The 25,625-nt window shown below is 41.7% G+C and overlaps 1 protein-coding gene across 1 annotated transcript; it reads left to right on the top strand.

Annotated features, from left to right (window-relative positions):
• tmprss3a (transmembrane serine protease 3a) lies at positions 1-23,186 on the top strand (the record flags this gene model as incomplete). Its single annotated transcript, XM_080785947.1, has 14 exons — positions 1-8; positions 510-636; positions 914-1,000; positions 2,226-2,445; positions 3,381-3,497; positions 4,913-5,029; positions 6,182-6,305; positions 7,145-7,270; positions 7,932-7,978; positions 8,772-8,937; positions 12,453-12,622; positions 13,527-13,622; positions 21,394-21,536; positions 23,016-23,186. 14 exons carry the CDS (start codon positions 1-3, stop codon positions 23,184-23,186), a joined length of 1,719 nt encoding a protein of 572 aa, XP_080642073.1.
• Between the last annotated feature and the right edge of the window lie 2,439 nt (positions 23,187-25,625).

Consider the following 25,625-nt stretch of genomic DNA (forward strand, 5'->3'; position numbering starts at 1 on the left):
ATGGTTAGGTTAGGAGATGAGATGGGTTGTCATTTGTCGGACCAATGACTAACGTACTACACCCAAAGCCCCAAGAGCTTATTTCTGCAAGTGGTCCTTTGAGTGCAAATGTCTATTCTGGGTGCCACATGTTGTGGGGACTTTATTTAATTATGTCAAAATGGTTCACACATATTTTGAGATATAGACCTTTTATTTATCCCACTGTAGAAATCCAGCTGTCATAGCATTACAGAAAAAGTATACGTTGTTGTTGTCCCTGAACACACTGGCTACTTGTTACAATTCTGCACAACATGTGTCATTCTTAACACATGGTCGGTCACTGCAGTGACCAACCAACCACGCTCCCTCCCCATCATTATCACTGGCCCTTTTTGCAGACACACGCCAGTGTGTAACTGTACCCCTGCAGGAGGGAGGTGCAGGGTCATCTGATCCCCCCCCACCCCCCCTCTTCAGAGTGGCAGCACTCACCTCCTCAGGTGTCCTTTTGTGTTGGAGCGCAGGTACAGCAGGAGAGCAGATAACACTGTGCACACTGGTCAGACGCAGAGAGAGAGAAAGCAGAGGGAGAAAGTCAAAGAGGTGTCAGAGGGTGGTAAAGAGGAGAGAAGACATGTCTACTCCGTGGAGGTGATGCAGTATACCTCAGAGCATGATAAAGAGGAACTATGACCAAAACAATCCACGGGGACTAAAGCTGGTTTTCTTTTTTGGACATCCGGTGGTCAAACCCAGGAATATAACAACAGACCAGGCCGGCACTCAACTCAGGGACTATCTGCCTCCCAGAATTCCTGGCTTTTCAGTTGTCCACCTTTCCGCTGTTCACTATCCCTTCGCTTACTTGCACGTCCGCTTTAGATTGATCCTATCTGTCTCACCCGTCATATTTTCTTCCACCTGTCAGTCGATTCTGTCTACCCCCTCCTCTCTGCTGCTGGTGTTGCGGGCCCACACATGGCTGCTGTTCTGCGATGGGCCGACCGTTCTGACGGTGAGTGAGGGGAGTCATGGCCAAACCAGAGAGCGAAGTAAACCCTGAGACAGCTTCTGCTGATACCAACGCTGTCACCACTACTGCTGGGACCCCTGAACCCCCGGTAAGTAGATGGATGGATGGATGGATGGATGGATGGATGGATGGATGGATGGATGGATGGATGGATGGATGGGTGGATGGATGGATGGATGGGTGGATGGGTGGGTGGATGGGTAGGTGGATGGATGGATGGGTGGGTGGGTGGATGGATGGATGGATGGATGGATGGATGGATGGATGGATGGATGGATGGATGGATGGATGGATGGGTGGATGGATGGATGGATGGACGGAAGGGCAGGTATTTAGATTGATGGATGGATGGACGGACAGACAGGTAGCTGGATGGATAGACTGTGACTAATCTGATTAGTCACAGTGCATTGATTCACTGGAAGTTAAACCCCTAGCTTGAATGTCATCTGATACAGGATAGTTTACACCTGGTTTGATTAAGTGGCAGAGTGAACGAGCCAGAAGTGTTTTTTAAAGCAATTTTACGATAGCGTGATGGATTCACAGAACCATTATCGATACTTTGATTAAGCTGAAAGGGCCGTCTCCCTGGGGAGTCACCGCCATGTTGGCTTGTGGTGGACATTCCATCTTTGCCACAGACATGCAAAAGTATTACAAGAAACATATACTGTAGAGAGCCCTGAATGGCCATAACAGGTCTGTAACTCTGAGAGTGTACAAATGGAACCAAGGGAGTCCTTGCAAATAAAACAGGGTGAGATGGATGCAGATGATTCGTCGTAATAAATAAGTATCATACATACTCCGAAGAAAACTATTATCTATTTTGCGGCCCCGTCTGCCTCTGATTGGCCTATACCGACACTATCCGACTTGACTGTATCTAACTTGTAAGTTTTATTTTTTGTAGAAGAGGCACACTAATATTGTTTAATTTGTTTATGCCGTTTGCTTTGATTGAATAATTGAAAAATAAAAATAAAACGTACAGTTCTCTTGTATCATACCGTAGGCTGACTTGTATTATTTCCCACCACAGAGTAACCTCGCATCAGACTATCCAGCATAGCTATATCCACCTCAGTGGACAGTCAGGACGGGCAGTGTCGGTCGGCCAATCAGAGGCAGGCAGGGCATTGCCATGTCTATACTCGGACGCAAAATAGATATACGCATTGATGACCCCTGGTCATCCCTCCAGGATGCTGAGGAAGAGGCTTCAGAGCAGCCTGACCCGTCCAGGATAGAGGTGGTGTCAGTGACGGATGAGGATCTCCCCATCGTCGACACCCCTACCTTTAACGTCAGCCCGTTGGGAACCCCCGACCCTGACAGCCCTGGGCCCGAGGCAGAGGGCATCCAGTCTCCCAGAGAACCCAGCCCAGCCATGCCGATCACCAAGGTTCAGCCCTTTATGATTGGTGAGTGATGACATGTGCTTGATGAGTATAATGAATAAATACATGATAACTTAGTACCCCCTTCTGTGTTTGTTGGGGGTATTTGTCACTGTGCATTTACACATTACACAGGAAATGTGTCCAGTGCATTTAGTCCTAACTATTAGGATCAGTGATAAAGGTGCGTACCGTTTGCAATAATAATATGTAACAGAAGCTGTGTTCTGTTGATTGAAGTATTATATATTTACTTTACAATTCTTTCTAAATTCATTCAAGTGTAAAGCTACTACGTGTAAAGCTACTTGACCAAATATAATTGGTAGTAGATTTAAATGTTTTACAATTATATGTTGCGTAGTCAAAACATATTACATTTAGCCTATGTTGTTGTAGAAATTTGTTGTCTAAATTCTTTCTTCTTATAGTAGAAAGTACACATTATGCAGAATGTCTCATTTCAAGTTTTCAAATGTGGTTAGTGTATTTTTATGTAGGCTATGTGGTGTAGGCTATGTTTTGCAATAATAATAATAATCAAATCTACGAAGTAACTATAAAGTATTCAAATAAATGTAGTGGCGTAAAAGCACAGTATTATTTGCCTCTGAGATGTAGTGGAGTAGAAGTAAAAGTGCTGGAAATAGGAAATTCTCAAGTAAAGTACAATTTACCTTTTCTGCCTTAAATTTACAATTTGCCTCAAACTTGTATACTTAAAAGTAGGCTACGCCGCTACAGTACTTGGGTAAATGTACTTAGTTATACTTTCCACCGCGGAAGTTCATACAGAAACACGTGTGTGTGTGTGTGTGTGTGTGTGTGTGTGTGTGTGTGTGTGTGTGATCGGCCTACAAACCGTCCCCGCTCGCTCAGATCAGTCAACGCAGGGAAGCTGAAGTTAATACAGAAGCTTGTCGTGTTGTGTTGTGTCGTGTTGTGTGTTGTTGTGACAGAGAACGACCTCGAGCCCAATACGTGGAAGGTGAAGCTGCTGGCGCGCAGGGTGGAGCTGTTGATCGCCGTCTGCGTCCTCGCACTGCTCATCCTCATCCTCGGCATCGGACTGGGAGGTGAGCGAGAGTGAACATGTGGTGGAATAATAGTAGGCTAGGCCTACTCAAATGTTTTACTTGGGGCGCCCGCTGGTCTAGCGGTCCACGCACATGCCACATTTAAAGGTCTGGAATTCATCAAAATGTATGAAGTAGGCCTACCAAACGTAAAGTACTACTCTTTATGAAGAATTTCTCATTTCAAGTTTTCAAGTGTATACAAATCATTTGAAAATAGCAGATCTACAAGCTCACAATGTGTCGCTATATATATGAGACATTGTGATCTTGGAGATCAGCCAAAATGTATAGGGCTGAAGTGGGTAATGTATGTTTTGTAATAATAATCCTACAGCACTCAAAATGCACTTTGTTACTGTCCAACACTGGAAATAAGGGAGTCTTTGTGGGTAGCTTGCATCACACCGCGCCTGCCCCATACATATTTGATGGCGAACCTATCCCGTGTGGCCTGGGTTCATGGTGCAACGGTTGCTACTGCGTGGCTTCCTGGAAGCGGTGACTGCTGAACGAGTTGGCAGGGCAAACGGTGTTCCAGACGTGCTTTCTTACACTCGATTAAGCGGATCAGAGTTTACATGGGGGATAAAATGGTTAGCGCCCGGCTGTGGCAATAAGTGGCAATAAGTGACACATTGTGAGCTTGTAGATCGGCTATTTTCAAATGGCCTGAAGTGGTTGTATGTTTTCTAATAATAATCAAAATCTACACAGTAACTAGTAACTAAAGTTTTAAGATAAATGTAGTGAAGTAGAAGTACAATATTTGGATCCTAGATGTAGTGGAGTATAGGCCTAGAAGTAACATTATTGGAATTAGGAAATAATCAGTAAAGTACAAATGCATAAAAATTATAATTAAGTACAGTACTTAAGTAAATGTATTTTCCACCACTGCCGCTGGGACACAATATAAACAAACCTCCTAGAGTTACACTCTATAGGAAAGAATTAGCTCAAGTCTTACCGTTAAGACTTGAGCCAATAAGACCATAAGACCATTAAACCGCAACAATGGTTCTGCTGTATATTGAACCTTTTTAGGGCCCATATGACGGAGTAGAAGAGATTTTTGAGTGATACTATAGTCACTCCAATGAACAGCTATGTGTGTCTGTCCCTATGTTACTGTATGTCTGTCCGTGTTTATGTCCACTTGAGTACTGAAGTAACGCACAGACACCTAAGGTGTCACTGTTGAGTAGCCTAACACACACACACACACACACACACACACACACACACACACACACACACACACACACACACATACACACACAGCACCACTCATTTCAGACGGGTCTCATTGTTTTATTTCACAAAAAATCACATGCCCTATTCAGTAATTAAGTAGGTGGTGAACCTGTGTGTGTGTGTGTGTGTGTGTGTGTGTGTGTGTGTGTGTGTGTCAGTGGGACTGAGCTGTATGGGGAAGTTCCGCTGTGGAACGTCTTCTCGTTGTATCAGCAGCTCAGCGCAGTGTGACGGAACGGAAGACTGTGAATTCGGCGAAGATGAACTCAGCTGTGGTGAGGCTCCAACACACACAGACAGCCTTTTTCACAAGGGTTGAACCGGTTCTGTTCTTAGTCCATGAACCAAAGCCCCAAAATGGGCTCTATGCACACAGAATACTTCCTACTTTCGGGCCGCTTCCCTACCTCCTTCACAGGTGTTACCGATTATACTAGGCTCTGTTCCATTTTGTATGCAGTGATTCTCAAACTTTTTAATTTCAATGACTTCCATAATTCTGACAGTGTACAAATGGAACCAAATTTGGTTCCATTTGTACACACACCCCTTTTCCACCAGTTGGTTCCCAATGGGAACCGGTTCAGTTCTTTTTGGTTTTTAGTCCATGACCCAGAGCTCCAAAATTGGTGGGCAAACTATACCCTATATTAAATTGTTTATAGGATCAATACAAGTAAATTAATACATGATAACCCTTCCACAGTAGTACCTTTTTCATATTTTGGATTATTTTTATCCTACATAATGCCTCATTTGCATATTTAAAAATGTAAAATTTGTAATACAATAAATCATTGTCTTCGTGTAAGTACTCAATTGGGGTAGTTTAATGGTGATAACAATCTAACATAGGTATGGTTTTGCACACTCAATTCATAATTCATGTTTCAATTTTGGAGCTCTGGCTCATGGACTAAAAACCAAAAAGAACTGAACCGGTTCCCACTGGGAACCAACCGGTGGAAAAGGGGCCTTTCAGGGTTACACACCCATATGGGGACATTTGGAACACACTCAAGAACAGCCCCATCAAGCCAGCAAATATAACACTTCCCGTTTACTTCCTGGTTGCGAGCAGTGTGATCTAGTATGAGAGTGAGTTGACTCCCATTGTAATAATGGAATGCGGAAGTGCTCATTCTATCTCAGTGGGATAGTTACAATGTTTGGAACTATAGCCCATAACACACCGCTTTGCGGTGAGATCAAAGCGTGTCGCAACTATCTTCTTCTACGGCTCTGGTTGTCCTAATGCGAGCAAGCAAATAAGGACTTCAGAATATTTTTGCCAATGGGATTTTCAGATTGCTGTCTGTCTGTCTGTCTGTCTGTCTGTCTGTCTGTCTGTCTGTCTGTCTGTCTGTCTGTCTGTCTGTCTGTCTGTCTGTCTGTCTGTCTGTCTGTCTGTCTGTCTGTCTATGTAGTGCGCCTGAGTGGGAGGAGGTCGGTGTTGCAGGTTCTGAGTGGAGGTGTGTGGAGGACAGTGTGTTCTGAGGACTGGAACAACATCCTGGGTTATTCAGCCTGCAAACAGCTAGGCTACTCCAGGTACACACAATCAAGCTCTTTATCACTCACAACTCTCGTTGAATACATCTCTTTATTTGTTCTAATGATTTGTTCATAATTAACAAGTAGGATGTAGCAAAATGCTACAAGTGGCAGGAGTCTCTTCCTGGTTTTTAGACAGCTGGTTTTTAGACGCTGCAACTTGCCGCGTGGACAAAGCGTTTCCGGTTTTGTGGCCAACGCGGCAAGGCAACTTAGTAAGTAAATGTAAAATTCCAGACTTTTACTTGTAATATAGTGTTTCTACATTGCAGTATTTTACTTAAGTAAGACATGTCATTACTTTTTTTTATTTAATGGCCATATTATGACAGTCTCATGATAACCAGTGTGGTTGCCGCAACACAAGTCACACTTGCAAATGAACCAAGTTGGTACAACACATGGATCTCCATATGTGGAGCTGACTATCATCACCTGGATCTCCATATATGAAGATCACAACACTGACCTCATCAAACACTGGATAGCCATACATGGTTTGACATACTAGATCTGCATATATGGAGCCGGACAGCAACTCTACATCTGACCTCACTGACCCCAGATTAAGAGTTTAACTCCTGCTTCTCAACTGTGCTGTATTAGGAAGATCAGTTGTTTCAGCGTGACCTCGCCCTAATATTGTCGTTATTACCATCACTACTACTTTTAGGAACATGACCATTTCAGTATAATTAGGCCTATTTCCCTGTGTGTGTGTGTGTGTGTGTGTGTGTGTGTGTGTGTGTGTGTGTGTGTGTGTGTGTGTGTGTGTGTGTGTGTGCGTGCGCGTGCGTGCGTGCGTGCGTGCGTGCGTGCGTGCGTGCGTGCGTCAGTTACGTAGAGTCGCGCTCCCTCTATCTGTCCTCAGTAGAACAGGACTTCCAGAGCAACCTGGTATCAATCAACCTGAGCCAGCATGGCACCCAGATCATTAAGATCCACAACGCCACCAACCTCAGGTAACATCACACTCATCATCTCAACATTCCTTCTTTATTGTCTTCCATAGAGGAAATCTGCTTTCACAGTCTGTACACAATAAATCACTTTCCACTGACCCGACGTCCCTATTCTGGGGGTATTTTCAAAGAAATTCAAATAATTTGAAGTAGAAAAACTAGCCGACCTGCAAAGACATGTGAGCTTGTAGATCTGCTTTATTATTATTATTATTATTATTATTATTATTATTATTATTATTATTGTTATTATAAATAATAATTTGTTTCTATTTTCTTGCCATATGTCCAGACTATAAAGGCTGTGTTAGCTGAGGGTGAAAATCTCCTCCCAAAGCAGGAATACTTGACTGCATTGATTAAAGCTCTCAGTTGCCATGACTGATTTCATGTCATTTGTCATTTTTAAGAGTAGGCTAAAGAATATAATGGGTGAAACTAGCAACAGAATAATTCTCTAACATCTTAGTTACAACTACAATCCAGAAAAACCATGCTGGTAAACCAGACCAGCATAATTAACGACACCTTACTGGTGTACATGGTCTATGCTGGTCAATGAACTTTAGCTGATGGACCAGCATGTTAAAGCTGGTCCACCAGCTAATGATGCTGTACTACTAGCATGACTTAAGGGTAAATGAAGCATCTCTCTCCTCAGTAAAACACAGTGCAGCTCGGGGATGGTGACTACACTCAAATGTTTGGGTAAGTTAATTAGTTACTTTTATGTTTTATTTATTATTATTATTACTATTTTTATTTTATTTTTTCCTTATGTTGATAAGATTTTAATAATAAAATCATGTGGATCTCGGGGTCCACATGGCAACTTATTTTGGCCGGCCTGTGAAAAAGGACCTGGCAAATCATCATTCGGCAAAGGCTGAGCAGGGGGCACTTTTATTTAGTTTTTTATTGAAAACAGTTTGGGTCTCTGGATGGGTAAATCATTACCTCGGGACCCGTCACTATTGTTTCTCAGGTTGTGGGTCCTGTCAGGGGTCTTTGGGTCCAAGTGTGAACCTATAGGAAGACCTCTATTCTGTCTGTACATCGATACCGTATGTGAATTTGTATGTGAATTTATTTGATTGTCTGTTTAATAGCACGATATCTTCAAATGTTATGAACAGATTTAAATGAAACTTTATCATGGGGCAACGATGAAAATGAATAGTGGGCATGGCCTTTCACAGAAGGCTCTATATTCTGCACTGATACATGTAGCACCACAGAACCATGTCTTCATACAATAGGTCTTTGGACTTGAAGCCCACAACTTGCCAATCGACAGCCTGGGCCTCACCCACGTCATCCCCCCCCCCCCCCCCACCCCCCATGACAATGATTGCTAGTCTACACTATTCACATAGTAAATCATTAATGCATAGTTGCATACAATGTTTTGTGGAAAAGCTGCATCCTTTGTTTCCATTTTTGTTCCATTTCTTTCTTTCTTTAAACATCATCATTCATCAATCCTCATCTATTCCCTCAGATTGTGGCTCAAGGCCCATTTTCACTAGCCGCATTGTTGGAGGCAACATCTCCCTACCGGGCCAGTTTCCCTGGCAGGTCAGTCTCCATTTTAAGAGCGAGCATCTTTGTGGCGGATCCATCATCGACTCACGCTGGATCGTCACTGCTGCACACTGTGTGTTTGGGTAAGTGTACCAGACACAAACCCACAGACTGTCCTGCTATGAAGCCTTTATCTCCATAGTGCAAGCTGATACCAGTGTTCATCACCACTTGGAAATGTTTCTAAACTAAAGCTATAACGAAAAATGTTAGTCGACTACCTTTTTTCACTAACAAAAACTACATAAAAACGAAAAAAGAACTAAGCTATAGCCCATCCCTAACTCACAATGCATTGCGATTAGGCCTGTCAAAAAAAATCGATTCGAGTTAGAATGGCGATTCTAATGCTGTCCGATTCAGAATCGATTCTCATTTTCAAAAAATCGATTAAAAAAAAAAAAAATGCATTATGGCATGGGTTTCTGCATAGTGCATTTACTACCAGCTAAGCTAAGCCTGCCAATTGTATTTATTTTACACCTGTTTTAATACTAATGTATTGTTCTGGTATTGAGTGAGAAGAGATTTTGTAACTTTTGTACTGGTTCAAATTTGTGCAAGCTAAACACATGAGACATGTTCTTACTCTTGGATTTAACCTTTGTGTGTTTAAATCATTCAGTTGATAAAACCTTTACAATTATACAAGCTTTTTACTAAATGTACTCTGCTTTCATGCCAGAAGACTGGAGTAGATCATGCTAAAATTCTATTTAATTGTTTTTAATAAAATAAAATAAACTGCTTTAGAATCGAAAAAAATCTTTTTTGAATCGAGAATCGGAAAAATCGAAAAGATCGTTTTTGAATCGAATCGTCACCCCAAGAATCGGAATCGGAATCGAATCGAATCGTGGGACACCTAAAGATTCGCAGCCCTAGCTATAACCCATCGTTTTTGTCATTTCGTCATTTTTTTCAAATCCTCAAAAATGATGAAAAACTGCGCGCTATAGTATGCCGTACGATATGGGCTATAGCCCACGGTCCAAAATGATGAGAAACGAGGCTAACTTTTTTTTTCAAAATTTCGAAAAACATGGGCTATAACCCATCGTTTTTGTCATTTCGTCATTTTTTTCAAATCCTCAAAAATGATGAAAAACTGCGCGCTATAGTATGCCGTACGATATGGGCTATAGCCCACGGTCCAAAATGATGAGAAACGAGGCTAACTTTTTTTTTTCAAAATTTCAAAAAACATGGGCTATAACCCATCGTTTTTGTCATTTCGTCATTTTTTTCAAATCCTCAAAAATGATGAAAAACTGCGCGCTATAGTATGCTGTACGATATGGGCTATAGCCCACGGTCCAAAATGATGAGAAACGAGGCTAACTTTTTTTTTCAAAATTAAAAAAAACATGGGCTATAACCCATCGTTTTTGTCATTTCGTAATTTTTTTCAAATCCTCAAAAATGATGAAAAACTGCGCGCTATAGTATGCCTACGATATGGGCTATAGCCCACGGTCCAAAATGATGAGAAACGAGGCTAACTTTTTTTTCCAAAATTTCAAAAAACATGGGCTATAACCCATCGTTTTTGTCATTTCGTAATTTTTTTTAAATCCTCAAAAATGATGAAAAACTGCGCGCTATAGTATGCCGTACGATATGGGCTATAGCCCACGGTCCAAAATGATGAGAAACGAGGCTAACTTTTTTTTTCAAAATTAAAAAAAACATGGGCTATAACCCATCGTTTTTGTCATTTCGTCATTTTTTTCAAATCCTCAAAAATGATGAAAAACTGCGCGCTATAGTATGCCGTACGATATGGGCTATAGCCCACGGTCCAAAATGATGAGAAACGAGGCTAACTTTTTTTTTCAAAATTTCAAAAAACATGGGCTATAACCCATCGTTTTTGTCATTTCGTCATTTTTTTCAAATCCTCAAAAATGATGAAAAACTGCGCGCTATAGTATGCCGTACGATATGGGCTATAGCCCACGGTCCAAAATGATGAGAAACGAGGCTAACTTTTTTTTTCAAAATTTCAAAAAACATGGGCTATAACCCATCGTTTTTGTCATTTCGTAATTTTTTTCAAATCCTCAAAAATGATGAAAAACTGCGCGCTATAGTATGCCGTACGATATGGGCTATAGCCCACGGTCCAAAATGATGAGAAACGAGGCTAACTTTTTTTTTCAAAATTTAAAAAAACATGGGCTATAACCCATCGTTTTTGTCATTTCGTCATTTTTTTCAAATCCTCAAAAATGATGAAAAACTGCGCGCTATAGTATGCCGTACGATATGGGCTATAGCCCACGGTCCAAAATGATGAGAAACTAGGCTAATTTTTTTTTCAAAATTTCAAAAAACATGGGCTATAACCCATCGTTTTTGTCATTTCGTCATTTTTTTCAAATCCTCAAAAATGATGAAAAACTGCGCGCTATAGTATGCCGTACGATATGGGCTATAGCCCACGGTCCAAAATGATGAGAAACGAGGCTAACTTTTTTTTTCAAAATTTCAAAAAACATGGGCTATAACCCATCGTTTTTGTCATTTCGTCATTTTTTTCAAATCCTCAAAAATGATGAAAAACTGCGCGCTATAGTATGCCGTACGATATGGGCTATAGCCCACGGTCCAAAATGATGAGAAACGAGGCTAACTTTTTTTTTCAAAATTTCAAAAAACATGGGCTATAACCCATCGTTTTTGTCATTTCGTCATTTTTTTCAAATCCTCAAAAATGATGAAAAACTGCGCGCTATAGTATGCCGTACGATATGGGCTATAGCCCACGGTCCAAAATGATGAGAAACGAGGCTAACTTTTTTTTTCAAAATTTCAAAAAACATGGGCTATAACCCATCGTTTTTGTCATTTCGTCATTTTTTTCAAATCCTCAAAAATGATGAAAAACTGCGCGCTATAGTATGCCGTACGATATGGGCTATAGCCCACGGTCCAAAATGATGAGAAACGAGGCTCATAGCATTGGCCCATTGGCCCATTGGCCCATTGGCCCATAGCACTTACCCCACCCCCTTAGATAGCAATTCTAGTAGTCATAGCACGTCATAGTACATATGTGTAGCATAGTAGTATAGATGTATAGCTTATATGTATAGTTTCATTATAGATATTCCACTGTTACTTTCTTAGCTACGCATGTTTCATGATAAATGTCTTTATGTGATGTATTCCCATGCTTTTGTTCTTGCTTAATGTAAGTCGCTCTGGATTAAGAGCGTCTGCTAAATGCCTAAATTGTAAATTGTAAATTGTGAGGCTAACTTTTTTTTCCAAAATTTCAAAAAACATGGGCTATAAATTTGCGATGCGATCATGCGACGCATTGTGAGCTTGTAGATCGGCTATTTTCAAAAGATTTGAAAACTTGAAATGAGACATTCTGCATGAGTACTTTTGGTACTTTAGGTACATTTTCATGCCAATACTTTTGTTCAATTTACTTGTACTCAAGTACATTTTTAATTCTGCACTTTTACTTACTACTAAGTAGTTCTACATTGCAGTATTGATACTTTTACTTACATTTGAGTACTTTTTCCACCACTGGAGATGCTGTATGTCACTCACTGCATACATTGCCATGGCCTCTCTTCAGGTTCGCCTATCCCACTCTGTGGGCAGTGCACGCAGGTATAACAGAGCAGCCGGTGAACGGTGCCCTGTCCCTGGCCGTGGACAAAATCATCTACCATGGCCAGTACAGACCCAAAGGAGTCGACTATGACATTGCACTGATGAGACTGGCCGAGCCACTCGATTTCAACGGTACGGGTCTTCTAACCTTTACTTCCCTAGTAAAGTTAATCAAGGCACACGTTTTTTGTTTTGTTTTTTGGAATAGTACCCCTCTCTCATCCACCACTCAAAGTACACTCAACCTCCTCTACTGTCGTGGTGGTGCCTTTTCAATGCCTCACTTCCATTTAGCTTTTGTGTTCTTTCTAATTTTCTGGTTCGCTGTCTCTCTGTCCATTTTTGCGTTTTAGTTGTTTCTGCCTTGCTAAGTCCCAATTTCTGCTTTGTGAAGTGAGACATATTGCTCTCTCTCGCAGGCATGAGCATGCACGCACGCACGCACGCACGCACGCACGCACGCACGCACGCACGCACGCACGCACGCACGCACGCACGCACGCACGCACGCACGCACGCGCACACACACACACACACACACACACACACACACACATACGCACACACACACACACACACACACACACACACACACACACATACATGCACACTCACTATCTGTCTCCCTTATACTCTAGGAACGATGTGTCTCTCAGGTTTCTGGGTCTCCTACAGAGAAGTGTCATTATGAGTATCAGCTATCTGAGGGTCAAGCGTGATATCTCTCTCTCACTCACTCACTCACTCACTCACACACACACACACACACACACACACACACACACACACACACACACACACACACACACACACACACACACACACACACACCATTCTAGTTTGGTACAGCTGGCAGAAGCTCTAGAATGCTTCCAAAGGTCATGGAGAGTGTATGCCATTTTCATTTTGGGTTAAACACTTGCTTTAAAGTGGAGCTGTTAATCAATGTGATAATCACAAGGTTGTTGTGTATTGTATATGCCAGGCACTCTGATGCTACTGGGGAAACGTGGTTCATGTGGTCGTGTTTTCGCAGGCCTTATAGAGCCGATCTGTCTGCCTAACTTTGGAGAGGAGTTTACGGAGGGGACAGTCTGCTGGATCTCAGGCTGGGGCGCGACAGAGGATGAAGGTGAGGTGGATATCTAAGCAGTATCATCATGTTGATACTGGCATCCCTGCATTGTCTCCCAATCACTTTTAGAATTGATTTTAAAATCCTACTATTAACTTTTAAGTCCATCTCTGATCTGGCCCCATCCTACATATCTGACCTACTCAAGCCCTATGTCCCACAGCGCACCTTAAGGTCCTCGGAAAAGGCGCTCTTGGTAGTCCCAGCTTCCAAGTTAAGAACATAAGGTGACCGGGCCTTTGCACTCAGAGCCCCAACTCTCTGGAATGCCCTCCCCCTCGAGATAAGGCTTGCAGAATCCGTCCCCCGCTTCAAATCCCTCCTAAAAACTCATTTTTATAAAGCTGCTTTTAACACCTAAACGTTTTTTAACATTCCCTATTGTTCTTATGTCCTATACTGCATTTCTGTACATTGCCTGTTCTTTATTTTTATTATTGTCAACTGTTGTTTATGGTGTGCACTGCATTTGTTCTGTAAAGAACTTTGTAATCTCGTTTTGAAAGGTGCTATATAAATAAAGGTTTATTATTATTATTATTATATTATAGCATAATTATTATGCTATAATATAATAATAATAATAATAATAATAAATTGGAATATTAATATATATTCATATTTTCTTAACCACTTTTGTAGAGCTACTACTTTCACTATTTTTGTCATTTTCCTAAATATAGTATATAGTATAATATTGTGGGGTTTGGGGAATAATCTAATGTTAATGTAGTTAACATATATTTTTAATTCAATTGTAAAATTGTGATATTATCAAATATAAATAACAAACATATCAGTCTACATTTCTCAAAAGGAAACGCATGTATTCAGTCCAGGGGTCATCAATATTCTTTTTTCAGAGTATGTATGAGTATGCCACTTATTTACTACGATACTATGGCATAATAAGGAGTCCAATTCTCAAATGATTTCTTTACAAGGACCCCGTTAACTCTCAGAGTTAACTTACAGACCTAATATGGTCATTCTTTATGTTTCTGGTAATATTATTGTCTCCACCAGGCCGAAGGCCCCAAAATTTCCAGAACGGCCTGTTATAGCGCCACCAGGAGGCCGCTTTGTGCAAAACAAGTTTTTGGACAGTACACCTACAGATTTTGTCCAAACATCACGCAAATTGGTACTCTCTAGAGCCATTCAATGAAACAGGTCTTTCATATTTCTCAGACTCCATCCTGATTGGCTAAGATTGGCTTCCAAAGTTGGCTTCCAAAGTTCGCAGGATTGCTCATTTTCAAACAAAATGCTGCAAATCATGAACACATTGTGTGATTTCCGTGAAATTGTGCACGCACATTCCCACTAGGCCGAGGAAGAAATGCCACGTGAACATTTTCAACTCAGCCTCATGGTGGGGCTATAACTGGCTGAAAAGTGTTTTTACCTCTAACTGCACAGATCTGTGGATAACTTTGTATGCCAACTCCCTAGAGGCCAAGGAAAAACCTTTGCATGGAATTTTTCACATCTGATCTTTATAGCGCCCCCAGGAGGCCGACATATGTAAAACACATTTTCTAATGTTACTCCTTTATCCAAATTTCAAATCGGTACACATGCTCTCCATAGTCATGTGATTAAGACGGGTTTGTTTGATTTCTCATAATCCACCCTCATTGGCTACAATTGGCTTCTAAATTTGGTTTCTAGGTGGGTCTTAGGTGGTATCCAAATGGGCCATTTTATTTCAGAACCATGTGTGCGCCACCTGTGTTTGCCTATATGGGTTTGAACTGGGATCTGATTGGGCCTTAAGTGGGTACCAGCTGGGCGAATTATATGTGACCCATGTAGGCCACACTTGTGCCTCATTGTCTTCCGTCCTGTTTCTGTTTTCCCCTGCTGTCGATTGTTCATTCCTACAGATAGGATGCAGTGTTTCCAGTTTTCTGTAGTAGTTTCTTCAAGTGTTCAAACTTTATGACTGGATAGCACTTGATCTGTAGAGTCCTACATTACTATCTCCTACGATCAAGGGTTAGGGTTAGGGTACTGTAGCATGCCGTTTTTTCATCATTTTTGAGGATTTAAAAAAAATGACGAAAATCACTCCGACACCATGGACTATAACCCATGGTCAGGAAGTGATTTTGTCTTTTTTTCAAATCCTCGTTTTTCATCGTTTTTGACCATGGATTATAGCCGGGTTAGGGTTAGGGTACACTAGCATGCCGTTTTTCATCATTTTTGAGGATTTGAAAAAAAGACGAAAATCACTCCGAGACCATGGACTATAGCCCATGGCCTGTAAAAACGGGGATTTGTAAAAAAGACAAAATCACTTCATCATTTTTTACCATGGATTATAGCCGGGTTAGGGTTAGGGTTGGGGTTAGGGTTAGGTTCCACGGGCTAATAAAGTGTAAATTCTGGGATCCTTGACAAGAAAGGGTTTGGGAACCACTGTTGTAGAGGGTATATAGAATAGATGGATGTTGATAGTATTAGTTAGTGACTTTGACAGTGTACAAATGGAACCGGATTTCAGCAGGTCAAATGAGGTACAGAAAACCGTATGACTCCCAGGCTGATGGGGGAAAACTGTATGAGTTTATTTGTTTAAGAACTAACAATCAATTGAAAAATATATTCTGGATGTGACACTTACAAGCCGAAATAGCGCAGTTGGTAGAGCATTAGACTGAAGATCTGAAGGTCCCTGGTTCAATCCTGGCTTTCAGGAGTTGAAATGAGGTACAGAAAACCCTATGACTCTTAGGCTGATCTCCCTGGGTGAAAAACATTATGATTTTTTTTTGTTTAAGAAGTAACAAGTAACAGTCAATGTAAAAATAAATGCTGGATTTGACACTTGCAAGCCGAAATGGCTCAGTTGGGAGAGCGTTTGACTGATAGACCTGAAGGTCCCTGGTTCAATCCCGGCTTTCGCCAGTTGAAATGAGGTACAGCAAACCCTATGACTCTTAGGCTGATCTCCCTGGGTGAAAAACGTTATGAGTTTTTTTGTTTAAGAAGTAACAAGTAACAGTCAATGTAAAAAATAAATGCTGGATTTGACACTTGCAAGCCGAAATAGCTCAGTTGGGAGAGCGTTAGACTGAAGATCTAAAGGTCCAGAAGGACAACTTTAAAGCAGCCCAGAAATTCAACATGTTTGTGTGCCTCAATGGCCAAGCGGATAAGTCAAATGATATCCGTAGTATACCTAGTAGAAGTGTGCCGGTTCAAACCGGCAAAGACTCGTGTCTTTACTTTCCAAACCGATTTCAGAAGAAGAAAACAAACAAAAAAGATTTGTAGTAGTATCCAGCAGTTAGCTCAGTGTGATGAGAGAATCCCACATTATTCATAACTGTGACACTTTGCTTTGCACACTGATTTCCAGAAGGACAACTTTAAAGCAGCCCAGAAATTCACCATGTTTGTGTGCCTCAATGGCCCAGTGGATAAGTCAAATGATATCTGTAGTATACCTAGTAGAAGTGTGCCGGTTCAAACCTGACTCATATCTTTACGTTCAAGACCGATTTCAGAATAAGAAAACAAACAAAAAAGCTTTGTATTAGTATCCAGCAGTTAGCTCACTGTGATGAGAGGCTGTTCTTGAGAGCCACAGGTCCAGGGTTCAAATCCTAGGCAAAACTGTGACACTTTGCTTTACACACTGATTTCCAGAAGGACAACTTTAAAGCAGCCCAGAAATTCACCATGTTTGTGTGCCTCAATGGCCCAGTGGATAAGTCAAATGATATCCGTAGTATACCTAGTAGAAGTGTGCCGGTTCAAACCTGACTCATATCTTTACGTTCAAGACCGATTTCAGAAGAAGAAAACAAACAAAAAAGCTTTGTAGTAGTATCCAGCAGTTAGCTCACTGTGATGAGAGGCTGTCATTGAGAGCCACAGGTCCAGGGTTCAAATCCTGGTCAAAACTGTGACACTTTGCTTTACACACTGATTTCCAGAAGGACAACTTTAAAGCAGCCCAGAAATTCACCATGTTTGTGTGCCTCAATGGCCCGGTGGATAAGTCAAATGATATCCGTAGTATACCTAGTAGAAGTGTGCCGGTTCGAACCTGACTCATATCTTTACGTTCAAGACCGATTTCAGAAGAAGAAAACAAACAAAAAAGCTTTGTAGTAGTATCCAGCAGTTAGCTCACTGTGATGAGAGGCTGTCATTGAGAGCCACAGGTCCAGGGTTCAAATCCTGGTCAAAACTGTCACACTTTGCTTTACACACTGATTTCCAGAAGGACAACTTTAAAGCAGCCCAGAAATTCACCATGTTTGTGTGCCTCAATGGCCCAGTGGATAAGTCAAATGATATCCGTAGTATACCTAGTAGAAGTGTGCCGGTTCGAACCTGACTCACTCCTAGTAGGCGGTGATGGTTCAAATCACTGACACCTAGAGTTGGAGTGGCCCAGTGGATAAATCAGATGATATCCATAGAATACCTAGTACAAGTATGCTGGTTCAAATCACCAACACCTAGAGTAGGGGCAGGTAGGAGGAGAGTAGGGGGCAGGTAGGAGGAGAGTAGGGGTCAGGTAGGAGGAGAGTAGGGTTCCGTTAGGAGGAGAGCAGGGTGTTCAGGTAGGAGGAGAGTAGAGGTCAGGCAGGAGGAGAGTATCTCCTCCTGCCTGGCCGGTCCCCTTCCTACTCTCCTCCTGCCTGGCCCCTCCCGTTCCTACTCTCCTCCCATTCCTACTCTATCCCTGCCTGGCCCCTCCCCTTCCTGGCCCCTCACCTTCCTGGCCCCTCCCCTTCCTACTATCCCTATGCCTGGCCCCTGCCTGACCCCTCCCCTTCCTACTCTCCCCCTGCCTGGCCCTCCCCTTCCTACTCTCTTCCTACCTGGCCCCTACTCTCTTCCTACCTGACCCCTACTGTCTTCCTACTCTCCTCCTACCTGACCACCCTGCTCTCCTCCTACCTGAACCTTACTCTCCTCCTACCTCACCCATACTCTCCTCCTGCCTGACCTCTACTCTCCTCCTACCTGAACACCCTGCTCTCCTCCTAACGGAACCCTACTCTCCTCCTACCTGACCCCTACTCTCCTCCTACCTGCCCCCTACTCTCCTCCTACCTGCCCCTACTCTAGGTGTTGGTGATTTGAACCAGCATACTTGTACTAGGTATTCTATGGATATCATCTGATTTATCCACTGGGCCACTCCAACTCTAGGTGTCAGTGATTTGAACCATCACCGCCTACTAGGAGTGAGTCAGGTTCGAACCGGCACACTTCTACTAGGTATACTACAGATATCATTTGACTTATCCACTGGGCCATTGAGGCACACAAACATGGTGAATTTCTGGGCTGCTTTAAAGTTGTCCTTCTGGAAATCAGTGTGTAAAGCAAAGTGTCACAGTTTTGACCAGGATTTGAACCCTGGACCTGTGGCTCTCAATGACAGCCTCTCATCACAGTGAGCTAACTGCTGGATACTAATACAAAGCTTTTTTGTTTGTTTTCTTCTTCTGAAATCGGTCTTGAACGTAAAGATATGAGTCAGGTTCGAACCGGCACACTTCTACTAGGTATACTACGGATATCATTTGACATATCCATTGGGCCATTGAGGCACACAAACATGGTGAATTTCTGGGCTGCTTTAAAGTTGTCCTTCTGGAAATCAGTGTGTAAAGCAAAGTGTCACAGTTTTGACCAGGATTTGAACCCTGGACCTGTGGCTCTCAATGACAGCCTCTCATCACAGTGAGCTAACTGCTGGATACTACTACAAAGCTTTTTTGTTTGTTTTCTTCTTCTGAAATCGGTCTTGAACGTAAAGATATGAGTCAGGTTCAAACCGGCACACTTCTACTAGGTATTCTATGGATATCATCTGATTTATCCACTGGGCCACTCCTACTCTAGGTGTGAGTGATTTGAACCATCACAAGACATGAGTCTTTGCCGGTTTGAACCGGCACACTTCTACTAGGTATACTACGGATATCATTTGACTTATCCGCTTGGCCATTGAGGCACACAAATATGGTGAATTTCTGGGCTGCTTTAAAGTTGTCCTTCTGGAAATCAGTGTGCAAAGCAAAGTGTCACAGTTATGAATAATGTGGGATTTGAACCCTGGACCTGTGGCTTCCAAGGACAGGCTCTCATCACACTGAGCTAACTGCTGGATACTACTACAAATCTTTTTTGTTTGTTTTCTTCTTCTGAAATCGGTTTGGAAAGTAAAGACACGAGTCTTTGCCGGTTTGAACCGGCACACTTCTACTAGGTATACTACGGATATCATTTGACTTATCCGCTTGGCCATTGAGGCACACAAACATGTTGAATTTCTGGGCTGCTTTAAAGTTGTCCTTCTGGACCTTTAGATCTTCAGTCTAACGCTCTCCCAACTGAGCTATTTCGGCTTGCAAGTGTCAAATCCAGCATTTCTTTTTTACATTGACTGTTACTTGTTACTTCTTAAACAAAAAAACTCATAACGTTTTTCACCCAGGGAGATCAGCCTAAGAGTCATAGGGTTTGCTGTACCTCATTTCAACTGGCGAAAGCCGGGATTGAACCAGGGACCTTCAGGTCTATCAGTCAAACGCTCTCCCAACTGAGCCATTTCGGCTTGCAAGTGTCAAATCCAGCATTTATTTTTACATTGACTGTTACTTGTTACTTCTTAAACAAAAAAAACTCATAATGTTCTTCACCCAGGGAGATCAGCCTAAGAGTCATAGGGTTTTCTGTACCTCATTTCAACTCCTGAAAGCCGGGATTGAACCAGGGACCTTCAGATCTTCAGTCTAATGCTCTACCAACTGCACTATTTCGGCTTGTAAGTGTCACATCCAGAATATATTTTTCAATTGATTGTTAGTTCTTAAACAAATAAACTCATACAGTTTTCCCCCATCAGCCTGGGAGTCATACGGTTTTCTGTACCTCATTTGACCTGCTGAAATCCGGTTCCATTTGTACACTGTCAAAGTCACTAACTAATACTATCAACATCCATCTATTCTATATACCCTCTACAACAGTGGTTCCCAAACCCTTTCTTGTCAAGGATCCCAGAATTTACACTTTATTAGCCCGTGGAACCTAACCCTAACCCCAACCCTAACCCGGCTATAATCCATGGTCAAAAATGATGAAGTGATTTTGTCTTTTTTACAAATCCCCGTTTTTACAGGCCATGGGCTATAGTCCATGGTCTCGGAGTGATTTTCGTCTTTTTTTCAAATCCTCAAAAATGATGAAAAACGGCATGCTAGTGTACCCTAACCCTAACCCGGCTATAATCCATGGTCAAAAACGATGAAAAACGAGGATTTGAAAAAAAGACAAAATCACTTCCTGACCATGGGTTATAGTCCATGGTGTCGGAGTGATTTTCGTCATTTTTTTCAAATCCTCAAAAATGATGAAAAAACGGCATGCTACAGTACCCTAACCCTAACCCTTGATCGTAGGAGATAGTAATGTAGGACTCTACAGATCAAGTGCTATCCAGTCATAAAGTTTGAACACTTGAAGAAACTACTACAGAAAACTGGAAACACTGCATCCTATCTGTAGGAATGAACAATCGACAGCAGGGGAAAACAGAAACAGGACGGAAGACAATGAGGCACAAGTGTGGCCTACATGGGTCACATATAATTCGCACAGCTGGTTCCCACTTAAGGCCCAATCAGAGGGATGGATTTCACCCCATCCCACAAAGCACATTTAAACCTGTGTTTCCACTTAAGAGTGTTGGGAATTAATTCCAAGCTGTGGCTGTGTTCTTCTCCAGGTCCGTCAAGTGTGTCACTGCTTTCGGCTCGCGTGCCTCTCATCTCCACTAAGGCCTGCAGCCAGCCAGAGGTTTACCAAGGCCTCATCTCCTCCTGGATGATCTGTGCTGGATTTCTGGAGGGAGGAACAGACTCCTGTCAGGTATGCTCTCTAGTCTAATCTCTCAAGAACAGATTCCGAGCTGGGCTACTGAATCTGTCAGCAGGGCCATTCAGAACGTGTACATACATTGTTGATAGTGGGAATGAAAACATAGGCGCACCACAGGAAGTGGAGAGCTGAAGGCGGACCAAAAGGGCCAACATCCTGTTATCCACATTCTATGTGATTCAAATGATTCTAATGATTCCCGAGCGTGGCAAGGCTGCAGCTCACTGCTCCTTGGCTGCGGCTCACTGCTCCAAGAGATGGGTCAAATGCGGAGAACAAAGTTCACTGCGGTAACGTGTGTGACAAATCGTATGACTTTGACTATTGAGGCCTGCCCCCAGAGGCAAATTCAAAGGAAACAAACAGCAGAGGGCGCTTTTTCCCCCTTTTTTTGCCGATGGGTTCCCAGATTGGGTATGCTCATACGTATTATCACACGCCATTTTGGAAAGAACTTGGGCCATTTCCCTACTGCCTCTTCCGATGATATTAATGAAGGCTCTGTTCCATTGTGGTCAAACAGAGTCAGCGTGCTGCTATTGTGCATGTTGGCTCACTGGAAACACTCTGCTACACCAGTGGGTCTCAAAGTGTGCTTGAGTGGGTTCCAAACAGAGCCTTAATTAGTATTAACACCGGTAGCAGCCCGGAAGTAGGAAGAGTTATTCTGTGTGCATATAGCCATTAAAGCAGGTAGAAGTGATCTTTGTACCACATGCCAGTCTCTGTGTCTGGGGCTATTCTCACAACCTGCCAGATCAATCAGTGCCAAATATCCGATCTACAAGCTCATAATTCTCTAGTATTTTCAAAAGATTTTTATACACAAACTTGAAACCGGACATTCTGCATAATTAGTCAATACTTTTGTACTTTTTCCACCACAGATGGTAACATGTTGCCAGCCCTCGTGACAGGCATGATGTGACATCCCTGTCACAGAGTGCTGTGAGAGCCTTCTTACACCTAGAAACCCCATTCCAACCTATTTAGGTTCAACTTACGGTGGACATGTTTGCCTGAAAAGGAATCTTTGAAATGTTTCATAGTTTTTGAAATATAGTGCTTTCAAATTTGAGAAATTTACAATGGGGCTCAATGGCAGACATTGGCACGTCAAAAAAGCACTTTCACCTAGAAACTCCATTCACACTTTGTATTATTCAGCTTACTGTGGAGACACATGCTGGAACTTTTTACTTTGAAATATTTTGTAGTTTCTGAGTTATTTAACTTAAACGCCCAATGCATTCTCTATGGCAATAGCACAAACTTTGGCATGCTACTAGTCCTACATACTGTACTTACACCTAGCAACCCCATTCTAGCCTACTTAGGTTCATCTTATGGTGGACATGTTTGCCTGAAAAGGAATCTTTGAAATGTTTCATAGTTTTAGAAATATAGTGCTTTCAAATGTGTACGGTTTGTTTTCTATGCCCATGTGCTTGTATTTCTCCCATTCTTCAGGGGGACAGTGGAGGCCCCCTGGCATGTATGGACTCATCACTGTGGAAACTGGTAGGAGCAACCAGTTGGGGTATGGGCTGTGCTGACAGAAACAAACCGGGCGTCTATACCCGTATCACACAGGCACTCAACTGGATACATCAACAAATGGAGGTTAGTGAGGGATATTAGGTAATAGGTCCACAAAATTAGCACTTAACTTGATACATTTCTCTACACTGCCACCCAGTGGATATAGTAACTACCTAAAAGCTTGTCACCAACTGTGTATTTATTTAGTTGTAAAGATTTTGCGCACAGTAGGTTTAGCAAATTGCGGAGTGTTGCGGAAAAATTGAGTGTTAAAAAAAAAAAAACGATAGGTTATAGCCCATCGGTTTTTGGAAAATTGCGGAGGAATTGCGGAGTCTTGCGGAAATTGCAAACTGCGGAAATAGAAAATTGCGGAAATTGCGGAAATTGCAAACTGCGGAAATAGAAAATTGCGGAAATTGCGGAAATTGCAAACTGGGTTATAGCCCATGTTTTTTGAAATTTTGAAAAAAAAAGTTAGCCTCGTTTCTCATCATTTTGGACCGTGGGCTATAGCCCATATCGTACGGCATACTATAGCGCGCCGTTTTTCATCATTTTTGAGGATTTGAAAAAAATGACGAAATGACAAAAACGATGGGTTATAGCCCATGTTTTTTGAAATTTTGAAAAAAAAAGTTAGCCTCGTTTCTCATCATTTTGGACCGTGGGCTATAGCCCATATCGTACGGCATACTATAGCGCGCCGTTTTTCATCATTTTTGAGGATTTGAAAAAAATGACGAAATGACAAAAACGATGGGTTATAGCCCATGTTTTTTGAAATTTTGAAAAAAAAAGTTAGCCTCGTTTCTCATCATTTTGGACCGTGGGCTATAGCCCATATCGTACGGCATACTATAGCGCGCCGTTTTTCATCATTTTTGAGGATTTGAAAAAAATGACGAAATGACAAAAACGATGGGTTATAGCCCATGTTTTTTGAAATTTTGGAAAAAAAAGTTAGCCTCGTTTCTCATCATTTTGGACCATGGGCTATAGCCCATATCGTACGGCATACTATAGCGCGCCGTTTTTCATCATTTTTGAGGATTTGAAAAAAATGACGAAATGACAAAAACGATGGGTTATAGCCCATGTTTTTTGAAATTTTGAAAAAAAAAGTTAGCCTCGTTTCTCATCATTTTGGACCGTGGGCTATAGCCCATATCGTACGGCATACTATAGCGCGCCGTTTTTCATCATTTTTGAGGATTTGAAAAAAATGACGAAATGACAAAAACGATGGGTTATAGCCCATGTTTTTTGAAATTTTGAAAAAAAAAGTTAGCCTCGTTTCTCATCATTTTGGACCGTGGGCTATAGCCCATATCGTACGGCATACTATAGCGCGCCGTTTTTCATCATTTTTGAGGATTTGAAAAAAATGACGAAATGACAAAAACGATGGGTTATAGCCCATGTTTTTTGAAATTTTGAAAAAAAAAAGTTAGCCTCGTTTCTCATCATTTTGGACCATGGGCTATAGCCCATATCGTACGGCATACTATAGTGCGCCGTTTTTCATCATTTTTGAGGATTTGAAAAAAATGACGAAATGACAAAAACGATGGGTTATAGCCCATGTTTTTTGAAATTTTGAAAAAAAAAGTTATCCTCGTTTCTCATCATTTTGGACCATGGGCTATAGCCCATATCGTACGGCATACTATAGCGCGCCGTTTTTCATCATTTTTGAGGATTTGAAAAAAATGACGAAATGACAAAAACGATGGGTTATAGCCCATGTTTTTTGAAATTTTGAAAAAAAAAGTTATCCTCGTTTCTCATCATTTTGGACCATGGGCTATAGCCCATATCGTACGGCATACTATAGCGCGCCGTTTTTCATCATTTTTGAGGATTTGAAAAAAATGACGAAATGACAAAAACGATGGGTTATAGCCCATGTTTTTTGAAATTTTGAAAAAAAAAGTTAGCCTCGTTTCTCATCATTTTGGACCGTGGGCTATAGCCCATATCGTACGGCATACTATAGCGCGCCGTTTTTCATCATTTTTGAGGATTTGAAAAAAATGACGAAATGACAAAAACGATGGGTTATAGCCCATGTTTTTTGAAATTTTGAAAAAAAAAGTTAGCCTCGTTTCTCATCATTTTGGACCGTGGGCTATAGCCCATATCGTACGGCATACTATAGCGCGCCGTTTTTCATCATTTTTGAGGATTTGAAAAAAATGACGAAATGACAAAAACGATGGGTTATAGCCCATGTTTTTTGAAATTTTGAAAAAAAAAAGTTAGCCTCGTTTCTCATCATTTTGGACCATGGGCTATAGCCCATATCGTACGGCATACTATAGTGCGCCGTTTTTCATCATTTTTGAGGATTTGAAAAAAATGACGAAATGACAAAAACGATGGGTTATAGCCCATGTTTTTTGAAATTTTGAAAAAAAAAGTTATCCTCGTTTCTCATCATTTTGGACCATGGGCTATAGCCCATATCGTACGGCATACTATAGCGCGCCGTTTTTCATCATTTTTGAGGATTTGAAAAAAATGACGAAATGACAA

Source organism: Protomyctophum bolini (assembly GCF_963924005.1).
Source record: "Protomyctophum bolini genome assembly, chromosome: 16".
NCBI classification, from domain to species: Eukaryota; Metazoa; Chordata; class Actinopteri; order Myctophiformes; family Myctophidae; genus Protomyctophum; species Protomyctophum bolini.